General features: G+C 44.2%; 1 protein-coding gene across 1 annotated transcript in view; it reads right to left on the bottom strand.

Moving 5' to 3' along the window:
- Window positions 1–4,372: 4,372 nt before the first annotated feature.
- Window positions 4,373–16,054, bottom strand: part of FXYD1 (FXYD domain containing ion transport regulator 1) — a 13,959-nt gene continuing 2,277 nt past the window's right edge. The window contains exons 2-8 of the mRNA XM_072425510.1: window positions 13,131–13,192; window positions 12,022–12,057; window positions 10,554–10,628; window positions 8,350–8,386; window positions 7,583–7,632; window positions 6,934–6,975; window positions 4,373–6,340 (exon numbers count right to left, since the gene is read on the bottom strand). Coding sequence (XP_072281611.1) covers window positions 6,953–6,975; window positions 7,583–7,632; window positions 8,350–8,386; window positions 10,554–10,628; window positions 12,022–12,057; window positions 13,131–13,185 — 276 coding nt within the window. The 5' untranslated portion in view covers window positions 13,186–13,192 and the 3' untranslated portion in view covers window positions 4,373–6,340; window positions 6,934–6,952. The remainder of the gene's footprint in view (window positions 6,341–6,933; window positions 6,976–7,582; window positions 7,633–8,349; window positions 8,387–10,553; window positions 10,629–12,021; window positions 12,058–13,130; window positions 13,193–16,054) is intronic.

Here is a 16,054-nt window from a genome sequence, read left to right as displayed (position 1 = left end):
GCTGTACATTAAATAGGGATTGCAAATGACAGACTAATACAGACAGTGATACAGGAGGAGAGGACCCTGCCCCGAAGAGCTTACAATCTAGTAATTCTTTGTAAAGCACCATCATATACTGTAGCACTTTTAATATATATATAGTCTTGATATTCTTTTTTGATATGGGATGTCACACTAAGAAACATCACTTGTAAGGCCTTCTTTAGGCATGCCGTCTAAAACTGCATGGTTAGCTCCTCTGGGGCGCCCTTTTTGCACCCGCAAGCAATTTTCGAGCTCTGACGAACACTTTGGGCTCTATTGTTAAATGATTCCTTCTTCAGTTCACTGATAAAATTTGTTTTTCCTATTTGTTTTCTATTGTGACAGCTGTGCACTTTTGACTAATGGCCACTAGGTGGCAGGACGTGTCATTGTTTTAATAGGAGACCTGTTGGAAAATACAACCATCAAATTTCAGAGAATTTGGCTGGGGGAATAATTTATAAATAGAGCCCTTTGACTTTGTTGTGGTGCAATTTACTGCATGTTCCCAATAAAGTCAATGGAAGCTGCTGGCTGCTCAATGGTGATCAGGAACCAATATAAACCACCACAACAGCGGCACAAAATGATCCCCAACCACTCCCATAGGGTTGAATAGGAGCTGTTGGGAACCCCAGTGGTTCACCGGACAATTGAAAGAAGCCTCAATCCAGGCAGTTCTACCTATGGAGGATTGGGGAGCACACGGGGCCAGGTGGAGGCCCCAGGCTGATCTGAACTGGCTGTGCTGCTACTGGATTGGTGTCTTCATCAACTGGATGGAAAGGGTGATGGGTCTAAGGGGACCAGATGTTGGCCAACTAAGCTTTATCCCAGCCATCATGATATGTGTCTATGTCTAAATTGTAACCCCGACTAAATGTAACGCTTTCATTCTCTTCTTTGCTGTAATGCTGTGGACCAAAAACATTGCTTGCATGGTGAAAGGCCGGCCAATGGCGCACTCCCATGGAAGCAATGTGCAGCACTGCACCCAATCGCAATACGTTGTATACAACGGCCAAATCTCAGTGTTGCAGGTTGAAGCTATGAATTTTCCAGCTCTTGCTGGTGCACATTTAGGGCACCAATCACATAAATTTGGTAACTATTTACCACTTGCCACCATTTTTTTACAAGTAGCACTACACGGCCCATTGACTTTTTTTACAGCCATGATAGCAAAAGCATCACATGGGGTATTTGAATAAATATTGTTCTACTTTCCTGTGGGGTTCAACACTATCCAAGGGTATAAGTTCCATTGTATCAATGTATCGTCGCTCATGATCGCCCCCTAAAGGTGGAACACAGAAAGTGGAGTTTATTTTCCAAAAAAAGCCAGCAGGTAATTTGCCCTGCTAAAAATTGCCCCCAGTGCATTATTTTGGCAACATGCTGCCTTTTTTATTGGCTCACCAAAAAAAATAATTGCACCCATACAAAATTGATGCCGAACAGCCACAAAGGGTCATTAAAGGAGCGATGATTTCGCTGATCAGAGCCTGAAATGAGATGCTGATTGCGGCACCTCCGTCCTCATATCATCTGCAGTCATCCAGGTGCTGATTCAGCATCGGTGAGGCTCCCCAGGCCAAGGCCCATCATTCTCCATCATGGACTCGGTGCTGCCCCCCCATGACCGCCGGTTGGTATCATCTCGTCATGTTGCAGCATATAAATATTTGATTCAGTAAACCACCGAAATAAACAGGAACCAATTTACAAGTCACCATCATTGGCTATTTTCGGGAACAACGGCTGCAGAGTTTTGGCTTTCCATGTCTACATATTGTATTCTTTGGAGGAAAGAAAACAAAATGGGATTTGGACTGGAGAAGTTTACTGGGTACCTAATAAAGGAGAAATTGTACTCAAATGTAAAAAAATTAAAAAAAATTAGACCACTGGCTGGTCTATCAGACAAGCAGTCCACCAAATGGGTGACAACGCTGCTGGCAATTGCCAGCCATTGGCTTAGGGTTGTCACCCGTCACCAGGAAGTGCTGTAACTGGCAGGATCTTCCTAAAAAAAAGAAACCTTTATCCAGTGAAACTTTATACAAAGGTATTTTTAGGGTTTTCATACACTTCAAAGGGAAACGCACGTCCTAGTGACCTACATGTGAGAACTGAGAGTGCCAAGTGCGCACAGCCTGATCCCCGGCCTCCTCTGTCTTCATTATCTCAACTCACACATCATCTAAATGAGCCGATTTCAGGGAAAGTCACAAGAGAGCTGGGGGAAGGGAGCAGAGATAGAAAAACGCAGAGATTGATACGCTGCAATGGAGGGAGGCAATGCAGATTTTTACTGTGTGCATTGTGATTTTTTTAATTTTAGTCTATTTTCAGATCCTACAAATGTTACAGATATAACAAACAGCTGGAGGTGATTTTATAGAAAGAAACATTGCTGTTCCATATTTCAAATATTTGTTTTCCATAAATGGATCCGCTCATCCTATTGGCTAATCTTATAGCTGACAGCAGTGAACATTGCCAGCATAATGCGTGTTGGAATGTCCATGTTGCATTCTCCATCCGGTGTCCATGTGACAGGGTGACAACTCTGAAACACAACTGGGAAACAAAAGAGTGTTGTCACCCTATAACAGAAAGTGACTTTAATGTCGGGGTTATCTGCGGATTGCATGAATGGCATTGTCAGCTTGGGTTTGCTATGTATAATATGATGGTCTGTGTCATTCTCATGTCACTGAATATTTCCATCAACTCTACACAAAGTATTCTGCGGCTGGCTCTGCTCAATGACATCTCATGCCTCCGGCCTTATCACCCAGAATCCTCCTCTGCATGGGACATTCATAGCTTCCAGGGGGGCACCTCACTCTGTATGAATCACATTGTGATGAATATAAATGCAACTCTGTCATCAGTAATATGTGCTGCAATCATATCTCAACCTGGTATTGGCCTCCTGCAGTCCCTGCACAGCAAAGCTCAGACTGGGAAAGGGAGAAGACTCCAAGATTCAGGAAAAAAATGTATTTATGATTACATAGTTGCAATATTCTGCTTCTTAAAATAAGATCTACCCAAAAGGACAAAGAGGGTGGGGGGCTAAGTCAGGTTTGTATTTACTGACTGTAAGCCACAATTGTTCCTGACGATGCCCCCAACAGGGATGGCATTCTGAATAGACCATGGCTTAGACCACTAGAGGGCGACCTCACATGCCCCATCCCTGTATTAGCTGGGAGCTACCAGAACCATACAGCTGGAAGATCTGTGATCAGATGCCTGGAAGATGTCACCAGATGATCACTGGTGGGGTGACTTCTTTCTCTCTATTGCTCTCTCTCCTTTCTTCCTTCTTCGCTCTGACTTGCTTCCACTTTCCTTGCTCTCCTTCCATCTCTCTCTTTCATTTTCTCTCTCCCCTTTCCCTCTCTCCCTCTCTCCCTTTCTTCTCATTACCTCTCACTTTTTCCATGCCTCTTCCTCCGTCTGCCGCCCTCCCCCCTCTCATTCCACTTTTCCTCTCTCTCCCCTCTCTTTCTTGTTGCCTCTCTCTCCCCTCTCTCTCATTCCATCTGTCTTTCATTATCCTTCTCCCCTTTTCCTCTCTCCCTTCTCCCTCCCTCTTACTCTCCCTCTCTCCCTCTTCTCTCCCCTATCCCCTCTCTACGTCCATCTCTCTCTTTCATGTTATTTCTCCCCTTTTCCCCTCTCTCTATCTCTCTCTCTCTCCTTCCCTCTTTCTCCTCTCTTTCCCTCTCTCTCTCCCTTCCTCTCTCTCTTCCTCCCTCTCCCTCTCTCTCTCTCCCCTCTCCCTCCCTCTCTCTTCCCCCTCCTCTCTCTCTCTCTCTCTCTCTCTCTCTCTCTCCCCCTCCCTCTCTCGCTCTCTCTCTCCCCCCCTTGCTCTCTCCCTCCCTCTCCCTCTCCCTCTCTCTCTCTCCCCGTCTTTCTCTCAGATTTGCCTCTGGACCCTCAGTCACCATCATCTGCAATCCTGACATCTGGCTGATCTCTGCTGTACTGATCACTTACTGTCAGCGGCATCCATTCTCTATGGAGTTGCAGTTGGCAGATACGACTTGTAGCGTTTCCCCTAAGTGGCTCCCTGGCATGAGGAAATAGAAACCACAACCTCACCATCAGTCGGATAAAAGTGAAAATCCGACCCCTTCATGAGTGTGCTAGGGGCCACAATGACTGAAAATTCTATGCCAACCCAATACAATGCAACCCGTAGATCATGTAATCTATCCACACACTACCTGTCTATCCGATGAGTTTATTTATTTACATGCATTCATTAATTCAATGAATTTAAAGCATTATAATAACAAAAAAAACTACAAAAACATAAACCAAAACATTCCAAAAAAAGTTTCCTTTATTAAACTCTTCTACAGGTTTATAGGCCATCGGTATCAGTAAAGCACTTTATATTTATTAATATAAACTTTATAATATTCTCATATTTGGACTTTATATTTGCGGATTACAAGTGACTTTTTTTTCTGTACATTTATGATACAGATTTCTTACATTTTATATATTAATCCAAATCAATCTGGACGGTAGAGTTTATGATTTTCTATATACATTATGTAACACATTACTATTTCTGTGAGCACTTGTTGGGGGTTCTGAAGGTCTCTAGGAAGTTTTTTTGGGGCGGTGAATTGAAGGAGAGAGAATTTGTGTAGTCACACGCTGGTAAGTTCTCGGGTTGTCACCAGAAGAAGAATGGAGGGAATCATCCAATGGGGACACTTGTTCCAGTGACAACCCTTGACGTTGGATTTATAGGCTGGGTGACATGGCACACGTTCTCTTTCTGGGCTCATGTTGATGGCCGAGGGCTTTCTGGGCATTCAGCAGAATCCTATTGGGCCGTACACATGGCCGTTCAGAGGAAATATTTGACCTGTGTTCCTTTAGATTCTGTATGTCCCCTTAAGGTGCAGATAAGGGAAGCCAAAGCAGGTCACAGGCAGCCTTTTGTCGTATAACGTTGCATTTAAAAAAAACAACATGATCCCTAAGGGCTCATTCAGTCCAGCAGTGTAAAACCGCATGGACTACCGGTACCGGGGCCACAGCAAACTGCTATTGTGCAGCCGGGAGAAGCAAACCGCACCATAGGCGACCAGATCTGCATGTGTCTGCCGCAGAAATCCTAAACTGCAACTGTGTGGCCAAAAGTGAACTGCTGCAGCCGCATGGAAAAAATAGGTCCAGGAGCCGCTGTGACTGCAGTTGAGCCTGTGGCAGAACCCTGCGGCTCACCATAAGTCTGAATTCACCCTAACACTGGCAGCATGACTTGAGAATTACACTCAGATGGGTAAAGGAAATGCCCATTGAAGTGGCACCATGTGGTAAACAATGCCTGCCATTCCAACCATAGGTCATTGTGCATTGGCTGCAGATATGTTCAGACCGGACATAAGCAGGTTCAGTATTTGCACTCAATGAATTATTTAATGATCACCAGGGATGAGTGAAACAGGGAAGTTCTGGAAAAAATTAGGAGTTTTCCATGAACTTTTGCCATTTTGACCATCGGCTTTGGACCCAATGAAGAAGCTGAAGATAGAAATTTTGCTTTTTTTCCTTTCACCAATTCTGGACCCATTCTTGTGCACAAACGTTCCCTTCTTCCTTATTTCTGGCTTTTCAAAGGGGTCTATTTATGGATATAGAAAACGGTATAAACAGACCCCAAAGCAAAATAAAAAGACCAATAAAAAGGTAAAGGAATGCCAAAAAACACATAAAGAGCTCTGAAGAAAAGATAACCTAATGGAAGCCCCCAAACAGAAAAAAGAGGGAAAGATAAAGTATACTTCGCTCATCCCTTGTGGTCAAGTTACTATATCGGTGATATAACCCATTACACAAAGTACTGATAGGTGCCGTACTCATCGCATATAGGGTCCATCTACAAAAACTGCAAAAATCTACCCAAAATTTAAATATCCATTTTGGGAAAATGACCTTTTAAACTATTTGGAATACAAATATTGTGTATGCACCACTGCAGCCAATCAAATGCAGCCCCCCAGCTTTGTCCATGCGAGCTTGAATTAAGCTGGTAATTCTGGTTTTGGACGCGTTGATATAGAAATCGGCCCTTTGCTTGTGATGGTGGAGAATGGTGAGTGATTCCCATGCCGCTGATATTCTTCATGTATGTTCGGTTCTCTGGTGACTGTGTGGGGGAGGCAGCCGGGATTGGGGGAGTTGCAGGACGGAAGTTCACTATTCAGCAAGAAGTGTAGAAAAGGACAAGTGCAGCATACAATATCTGGGTCCGGGAGACCACAGCTGTAAAAAACTAATAATAAAATAAAAATACAGAACACATTACCATAATATTATTATTTAAAGCAATCTATAGGTTCATCCAATTTTTTAAATCAGTGTTTGTTAAAAAAAAAAATAATATAAATACTAATCGTATTATGTCATTTGTCCTGTACTATAATATTATGATTGTGGTACAAAGCAATGATTTACAAATTAAAAACTTTTTATTGCAACACTAAATAAACAAAAAATAGGATTAATAAAAAGCTATCAAGGGGAGTAAAATGAATAAATTAGGGTTAGTTGTGGTAAAAGGTTAACAAACACTTTTTTTTTTTTTTGTCACATTGCTTTATCGCTATACACAGGCTGGAGCTCATCTGTCTGATCACAGATGAATGAAACTGAATAGACACAAAAGTTACATTGTATCTCTCTGTTTATAAACTCTGTGCTAGGCATTTTCTACAGATCGGATTTTAGACGGCAACTCCTGGCTGTCATTTTGAGAGCTGGGAATTGCCAGAAAGTTTTGCAGCCGTAATGTTCCGATTGGCCTCGTCTATACACTAAGAAGTAAGAGTTTTGGTATGCAGGGTTGTGATTAGAGATATTTCTCACCTCTTCGTCCTGTTCAGAGCTATAATCTCCTGCTGGACAGACCTGAAAGACAATTTATATGTAAATCATCAGAATTGTTCATGTAACCAATATTTAAAAAATGAAACACTGTTTCTATAACCTCTCTGCTATACTTTTCCCTTTGTTTTGCACTTTCCCTGTTCTGTACCTTTTTTATTTCTTTTCCTCTTACCTTTCCCGTTTCCCCTTTTTATTGTCTTTTCCATTCACCCGTCTCCTTTTCCTTTTATCCTGCCTTTATTTTCCTTACCATTTTTTATTCCTAATTTTTATTGTTCTCTGTAGCTTCCCTTTTTCCTTTTCTTTCCCTTTGCTCGTTCATATGTTCACTTTTCTTATCTAACCCTTTACCCTTTTTTGTTATGTCTTGCCTTTTTTACCTTTTCTAAATCTCAACTATTTCAGCAGTAAGCTTTTATTTAGACCAACCATGTGTTATGTAATACAAAAAAATTTAGATTTCCTCCTCATACCTATCACGATCTCCATCCTCATGTATAGTACTGTCTCCATCCCCATCTCATTCTCCATCCTCATCCCCATGCCTATCCCCATTTCCATTCTCATCCCCATCTCCAACGCCATCCCTATTCCCATCCCTATTCCCATCCCTATCCTGTATACATACGTCTGATGGAGGCTCGGAAAGACCCCTCCTCTTCAATGGGTTCCCCAGTTCTAAGAGAGTAAAGAATTATCATAAAAGGTTTGCAAGTCTGGAATTCAAGTTAAACTTTATGTATTCTATTTTTTCTGTGCACATCAAGAGTGCAATATCTCAAAATCTCTGCCCCCAATATAAAGAGGTCTCCTGGCAGGGTGGTAGTGCCCACCCAACTCCATGATGACCTCCCATCATCTGATGGGATTTAGTATTTAAGCAGAATTATTATGGACCCGTTAGTAAAATTTTAATGTAAAAAAATAAACCCTGAACCTCACAACAGAACCCCACGTCTTGGTCTACAGTCTAAAAATCATGTCTAGACTTTGACAGGTCCACTTTAATATTGGACGAGGCTATGAGTTAAGAACGCCCATCCCCTACAATTGCATTGGTCTAGGAAGTATAGTTTTTTAATAATGTGTGATATCATTGCTTTAATGCAATATTGGGGTCACCCAGTGTATCCCATTGGACTGCAGGCTCCTAGGAGTCCACTGAACACTCCAAATTCTGCTGGTAGCCCACCGGTCTGATCAATCGGATTCACCCATTTCTACTTCCAAACACACCCACATACCGGCTCTGCCAGTCCCCAGGGTGCGGGTATCCTTGACATATTCCAAACCTGACTACATCCCCTCAATATAGACGTGTGACTCTATAAATAAATATTTGGCCCTTATCCTCCAGAGCAGATAGAGAGCCGGGTAATGGGCCGATAACGTTACCTTTGATGTTGGTTGAATTTGCAGCGACATTTCCTGCCTGGAATGACAAGCCAAAAAACAAAGATCAGGAGGAGGAATTATAACCGATACATTTTATAAAAGTGAACTTCATCCCATGAGATATAATGTTTCCAGCGAGTCCAATAGGAAAGATGGAAAGCACAGGGAAGGGGGGAGTCCTTGTTGTTTCTCTTTATGTTCTTTATCATTTCCAAATATTTTACAAGAAACATTAAATATTATGAAATCACTTTCACTACTTATTCAAATATTTTTTTGAATATGAATTTTGATTGGGAAAAGGTTCAACTTGTGTTGTGAAAGATTGGGATCCAGCAAAAATACCCCCTGGGGCACACAAATCGGCCCAGGTTCTGTGCAACTGGTTGACTTTGGATCTGCCTAGCACAAGAGGATGTGTGTAAAGAAATTGTCCTAAATTATTCCTAAACTTTGGAATGTTTGAAGAGTGCTAAGCCAGAGCTTCCCCCTATGGGAAGATGTAGTCGGGGCTATCTGGGGGTAGACAAGGGGTAATTCTGGGCATTGATTTTGGCATTTCGGAACTTTTTGACACGGGAGAGGAAGTTTACCTAGTTTGGGGCCCAGAAAAGTTTGATGCTGGGTCTGGTTGGGGGTGTTGGTGACAGGAACATTTTTTTGGCATGGCCAAGTTGAAATGGGTGGGTGCAGTGGAAAGGAAGCTTGGTAATAGGCAAATAATAGGGGACAGCCAACATGGAGAGGGGATCAAACAGGAAGGTGAGCAGTTAGGTTAAGGAGGGGGACAATCAGGTGAGCCAAGATGGGGGGGTGACAGCCATGGCAATGGGAGGGGGAAAGAATCGAAGAGGATTGGGAGTAGATTAGCCAGGACAAATAAAGATAAAGGTGAATGTCTAGGGCAAAAAGGGCGACAGCCAGGGACGAGAGGGGGTCAGCCAGAATGGGGAAGGCAACAACCATGGTGATGGGGGGCAACGGTCATGGCAATGGAAAGGGGGACAATTGAGAATGGGGAGATAAACAGAACGGATATGGAGTGGATCAGCCAGGATCGGAGAGGGTTAGCCAGGGCAAAAAGGGGGCAGATAAGATAAGAGAGGGGATCAGCCAGGAAGGTGAGAAGCTAGGACAAAGTGGGGGACAACCAGGAAAGACAAGGGGGTCAGCCAGAACAGGGGGGGTCAACCATGATGATGGGGCAACAGTCATGTCAATGGAAAGGGGGCATTTAGAATGGGAGAGTCAGAGAGGATAGGAAATGGATCAGCCAGGATCGGACAAATAAGATGGGGAGGGGTACAGCAAGGAAGGTGAGCATCTAGGACAAAAAGGAGGGCAACTAGGGAAGAGATGGGGGCAGCCATAATGGGGAGGGCAAAGGACATGGTGGTAAGGGAAGATAGCCAGGACAGAGAGAGGGTAAGCCAAGGCAATGGGAGGGGGGCAGTTAGAATGGGGCGAGAGTCAGAGAGGATTTGGAATGAATCAGCCAGAGCAAAAAGAAGACAGAAGGATGGAGAGGGGTTGAGCAAGGTGAGCAGCTAGGATAAAGAGGGGGACAACCAAAATGGGCAATGGCCATGGTGATGGGGGAAAACATCCAGGATAGAAGGAGGGTCAGTCAGGTTGGAGAGGGGGTCAGCCAAAATGAGGGGGATGATGGCAATGGGAGAGAGTTAAAATGGGAGAGGATAAGGAGTGGATAAGCCAGGATAGGGTAGGGGACAGATAACATGAAGAGGGGTACAGCAAGGAAGGTGATAATTTAGGACAAAAAGGGGGACAACCGGGTAACAGAGGGGGTCAGCCAGGATGGGGAGAATAACAGCCATGGTGATGGGAAGAATAACCAGCGGGTCAGCCAGGATGGAGCAACCAAGACTAAAAGGGGGTCAGGGATGAGGAGGGGGTCAGTCAGGACAGAGGGGGGGTACAGTCAGGTTGGTACGGGGGGGCTGAACTTTGTAATTATTAAATAGTTTCTTAGGTTGTGAAATATTTTGTTGCTCTCATTTTTCTTTTTTAACCTGAGGATGGTTCTAACCCCTCCCAGCCGCACGGAAACTGGAAAATCTCGATACGTGTGAATGATAACTATAAATCGCGGTGATTCATAACTCTCCACATTACAGACATTGCACAGATTTGTGACAGAAGTTTCCAGAAAATCTCAGCGGGCGCTGCGTCCCGTCACTCACTCAGGATAATAAGAATTCCCAGGATGAAGAGGACTCCGGCAATCACCAGACCACCAATCCGCAGTGTTTTGTAATCTGCAAAGAGGTAGAGACATCTCTTGTTATTATAAAGGAGAGAAATGGAAAAGCTTCCTTAGCTGCTGGCGATGGGTGAATGTGCCCGGGGGCACCCAAACCCCTATTGAAGTCTATGGGAGAATCTTTCACTTTAACAATCGTCTGATCATTTCTCTACTGAGTGAATGTTCCTTGTGTATTCAGACCTAAAAGAACATTCACTCCTTGTACGATCTCACTCTATATCTCCATTGTGCATACACCGGTATGTAGGTTGTACAATCAGATTGCAATATTTGTGGCCATGTTTGTCCAGGAATCAGTTTGGCCGTTCTCTCGCCCCCCAGCTTTATGAATATTTCTCGCTGAGCACCGCGGATATTTTTTATAGGTCGGGCCGCTGGCAGGAGTTTCTCGGGAAATATTTGACAGATGTGCGGAGTATTCTTGCAGATGATTCATGGAGCCGATGATTATGTGAGATGGCCGGGGCCCAATGACGGGCCAATGACTGCTATTGATTTGGGTAGAAGGCAGCCCCTTCCCCCTCCATCATAGAGCAGAACAATGCTGGCTGTGCAATGCTGAACTGTTCTACTGTCCCGGGAAATGATCATTAACGATTGTTCCCAGTAGCAGTGATTGAGTGTGTGTGTGCATATCTAAAGCCATGAAATCTCATGATGGGGTCACTGCTGTCTGACCTTGGGGGCATTTCAAGGGGCGATCACCCCATGGGCATGGCCTATGTTACCAACGTACCCAGCGGGAATCGGGGTAGGGGTATCGGCCATCAGATTCGGCATTTCCTGCTTAGATTTGGATAAGCAACCCCCCACATAGGTCCTCCTGCACACAGCAGTGGTGGGCTATCGGACCATATGTGTCCATTCCAAGGTCAGCTCTGGGGTCACCTGACCTCTATGACAGCAATATGGAACAGCAAGCTTCACCCTCACTAGTCCTTGCTGCATAGGTATGCAGGTCAGTATACCAGGAACTGGAATTTCCATGAAATGGCCCCACTCTATGCATGGCAGCTTTCCAATATTCCATACGCTCAAACTTAAAAAAGCTTAAAAATGTTTGGCAAATAGCAAATGATTCCTAAGAAGTTCATTCCAGGTTAGCTGGATCACCCAGGTTCCCCCATGATAGTTTATCTAGGGGGAGTATTCATATATCAGGTCCAATGAGTCTGAGAATCATCACACAATAAATAATTTGAATATTCTTTTCGATCATCCAATCACATGAAAGGAAAATTCCTGTTTGCTGATTTCTCCTGCAGGTGATTGGATAATAAAGTGAATATTTAGGAATCATTGGATGATAATTCTCAGCTCTGTTGCAATGGATCCGCTATCTCTTTATGATCTATCCATGTGTCTGTTTTGTTTTTCTGGCTTACCGTAGTAGAACGGGTCCTGCTGCTCTGTCTCAGCACCTGCCAAAATAAAAAGGTTAAACATTAATAATGCAGCCTGAAAATAATCAATAATTCCCATTGAAGGCAATTTATTAACCCTTTCCAAGGACAGTCTGTCCTATCAAGGTGAGATTGTCTGGCTGATGATGTAAATCTGTCCCGATTCATAGGACAGGGGGTGGAAGGTGACCCTGGGTCTAGCCAGGCAGTGTATGGGTGACGTAGCCCCTATTCTTGCCAGGTAGCCTGTCTGCAGGATATGAGGCTGCTTCATGGAAATTCATTGATTGGAGTTGGAGGAGTTATACAGAAACGCTTTAATTTAGTCCTGGCAGGATTCCATCCAATAAAATCCATTAAAATCTCCTCTTCCGCCCTGAGTAACTTCTAGCCATGGACATTTATAGGAATCTTAGCTCCTGTAAACCAGAAGGGCGATACCATGTGACCGAATGCTGATGTGTATATATGACATGATATGGATCAACATCTGCTGGCTGTGCAGTCACATGACCATCCTGCAGGAGGATGCCCCCCTTTCCCATCAGTTCTATGGAGCTGCTCCAAAATCTGCCATGGCACTTTGCTGGGTTTGGCAACTGTGATCGGCCGCAGCCCCAGGCGCTTCTATAGGAAATATAATTTATAATAAAATGAGATGCCAATGGCTTCCATGATGAGATTTCCATGAATTGTCCCCAACAGAGAAGGGCGGGAGGAGGAGGGGTGCAGCCCTGGAACGATTCGCCATGCAGAAAAATGATTCATGTGAAACTGCTAATTTGTTGCAGACAAATCCCTTCATAAACAAAAGGGAAACGGGAAATCAGAATTTTGTGTGGTTTACAACAGTTTGGAATCTAATCTGACTCTATTTTTATGTATATGTTGCTGACATATACCATAGTGCTGTACAGAGAACACGGAGTCAGTCCCATCAGTCTCTGTACAGAGGAGCTGACACTCTAATGTCCCCCCACAGTCACACACTATTATTATACATTTATATAGCTCAGTGCTGTACAGAGATCACTGAGCCAGTCCCATTGGTCTCTGTACAGAGGAGCTGACATTCTAATGGTCATACATACCCAAGGCTGTTGTAACCACAATGGAGCAGCAGAGGAGAAAGAGCGGGGTCTCCATGGCCGGTCTGTGGAGGGAAGACAGAGAGATTGGTGATTGGAAGGTCAGAGCATTGTTTCTCCTTCTTTTTTTTGACAAAACTTGTAATTCTATCTGTGGCGACGATTGGAAATCAATTGGTCTATAAACTGTTCGTCCTTATAGCAATCCTGACCTGTGGATGGCCGGTGTAGTGTCCATGTATATAATGCAGTTCTGCAGAGGCCGTCCTAGTTCCCTGTTTGTGATGACATCACACATTTGGCTCCTCCCTTGAGGAATTCCTATTCTTTTCTTCCTTCCTAAACTCCTCCCCTTCTGTCAATTTCCACAGCAGATAAACCTACCCCAGGGCTAAAACTTCCATAAAGGTAAAAGCGATATTTCCACCTCATAATTTATCAAAAAAAAGTTTTATTTGTTACAATTTCTGCCGTATAACTTTGCTTCCTGTCTGGGTTACACATAAGGTTTCAGAAAATGCCGCCCTTGTGATCTCTTCTAATAAAAACTTTGGCAGTGAGTCTCACTTTTACCAGCCAGGTTGTTAAAATATCAGCCATGTGGTGACACAAGACAGGAAGTGAGAAAAAATCTCTTGCACAGTTGTCACCAAAACAGGAAGATTGCTTCTACTTCCTGTGCTGGTGACAACGGTTACATTTTGCATTTCTTTATTTTTCTTTTATATTTTATTACTTTTATATCAAAGATTGTTTCCTTATTATCAGGCGCCTGCTATGGGCGAGTTATCATCTCGGCCCTGTGTAAGGGTTAATTATGTCCTCCCAGCCCCCCTGCGGTATCAGAGCGTACCAGGAGGGTGTGCACACAGGATTAATGTCCCCCAGGCTTAGTACTATACAGCAAACTCCTTTGTATGAGGACATGAGCCGGTTTTACGAGAACAAATAACAGCAAATTCCCGGACACCCCACCCCTGGACAGCTTGTCACTTACATGGGCCCTTCATATATCATGGTGACATATTTGGATTGTCATCTTATATATCGCTTTATGAGTCAGTGTGACACTTCCAAGTATTTATCACCATTTATCTCCGGAAGGACGGAGCCATTATTGTTCAGGCATCATTCAGAGTCACCATCTCCAGGAAAGTCACTGCAGTGCATGTAAATTCCAATATCTGTGCAGGTGTTGGGTGACTTCACAAATGTCTGACACAGATCAGCCCCTGCTGTAACTTTCTACTGTTCTGGTCACTAAGGAGACTGAGGAAATGCTTCCTCCTGCCTGCAGCACAATGACGACATAAAAGCAGTCTACACAAAATTATTGGAGGGTGAAACTTTTTTTGTTGCCGTGTATTGTGCCATATCCAGAAGCATCCATGCACACCTGTGACAGGTCCTCTTTAGTCATCACAACCATTAGGTAGCCCAGCAGGAGGCAGAGCTGAGCGCTTTTTCTGCATCCCTGGCTGTCATGTTGGTCCAATGTACAATTCTAATTTCACTTGCAGCATGCTTGTTTTGGCTCAGCGGCTTCCATATAGGTGGAACAAAATGCACCGGGGAAAGGGAAATACCAGTTTCCTGTTTTGGGGCTGCTGGTGTGAGCAGAGCTTCCGTGGTAATTGTGTTCTGTCATAGGCCGTCGTGTTCTGCTCCATATACATGACGAGCGGCTGATATTCTGCATGACAACACTAATGGCTCTTTCTTATCCAGAGAAATGTGAAATCTGCTTTCATTGTCCCCTAAAGCCTCTCAATGTTTCTGCACACCAGCAGAAACTTGAAATCAGACTTGCAGCCATCATGCTTGTTCTGTATTCTGCTGGCTGTGAGTGGCAAGGAGCTGTCGCTTTGCTCATTGGAAACATTTGATAGTCACTGCTCAGCAAAGTCCCTGGAAAGTCAGAGCTTGTAAGAAAAAAAAAAAGCAACTGCTATTATTGCAGCAGCTTGGAAAACACAGTCCAGAAGTGATAATGACCATGGGGGGGGGGGGGGATCAGAAATGCGATCTTTGTATCTGCATCATACGTGTTGATTATTAAATGGCCATGGTGCCGTGGCAGGACAGGTCCTCTTGGGCCTGTTAGCTCTGTGCCGTTGGCAGCCCTGCCAGGATTTTATATTTATAGATACTGGCAGAGCCTGCGCAGCTTTTTATATTTATATAAACTTTATCCCGGCTAAGAATGCGCCCTTCCCATCTCCAACGCGGCACGATCGCCCTGCGCTGCACAAAGCACTCTGCAAAATGTCTTAAGGGGTTGAGGTTTACCCCGTATATTGGTTTGTTTTCAGCTCCTGGACACCTTCAGCCTACTTGGACCCAAATCCCTCTCCTTCCCTCGGCAGTCACATTTCAGTTTCACAATATACAAGGTGTCCCCATATACAGGGAATAAGTCCCTGGGGTGTCCCCTATGCAGGAAATAAATCCCTGGGGTGTCCCCTATGCAGGAAATAAATCTCTGAGGTGTCCCCTATGAAGGAAATGTATGCCTGGGTTGTCACTGTATACAGGAGCTGAATCCCTGACTTGAAACCAGAGGATGAACATGATTAGAATTGGAGGAGGCCTGCCATGTAAGTGTATTTCACTCAGCACAGGTTCCCCTAATTCTGTGACTTTTAGCAGACAATCGGCTTCCAGGCATTGAGTTGTCACCGCTGTCTGTGACTCCCCCGGCCATCATGGAAACTCTGACATCCAGTGACAGGGGCTCTGGGAGGGACATTCTCTGGGGCCACAGCTGAGACACAAACCGTTGCAGATAAACCTCATGTAACCCTCATCCTTATCAGCAGCTTCAGCCTTTCCAGCAGCATGAGGAGGTCATGTGATCTCCAGGCATCAGCTCAAAAACAGCAAAATAAAGAGAACCCGTCGTGACAAAACTTCATAGCCCTGCTGGC

Source organism: Pyxicephalus adspersus, chromosome 11 (genome assembly GCF_032062135.1).
Source record: "Pyxicephalus adspersus chromosome 11, UCB_Pads_2.0, whole genome shotgun sequence".
NCBI classification, from domain to species: Eukaryota; Metazoa; Chordata; class Amphibia; order Anura; family Pyxicephalidae; genus Pyxicephalus; species Pyxicephalus adspersus.
Note: the sequence above shows the minus strand (reverse complement) of the source record. Positions and strands in the feature narration are given on the sequence as shown.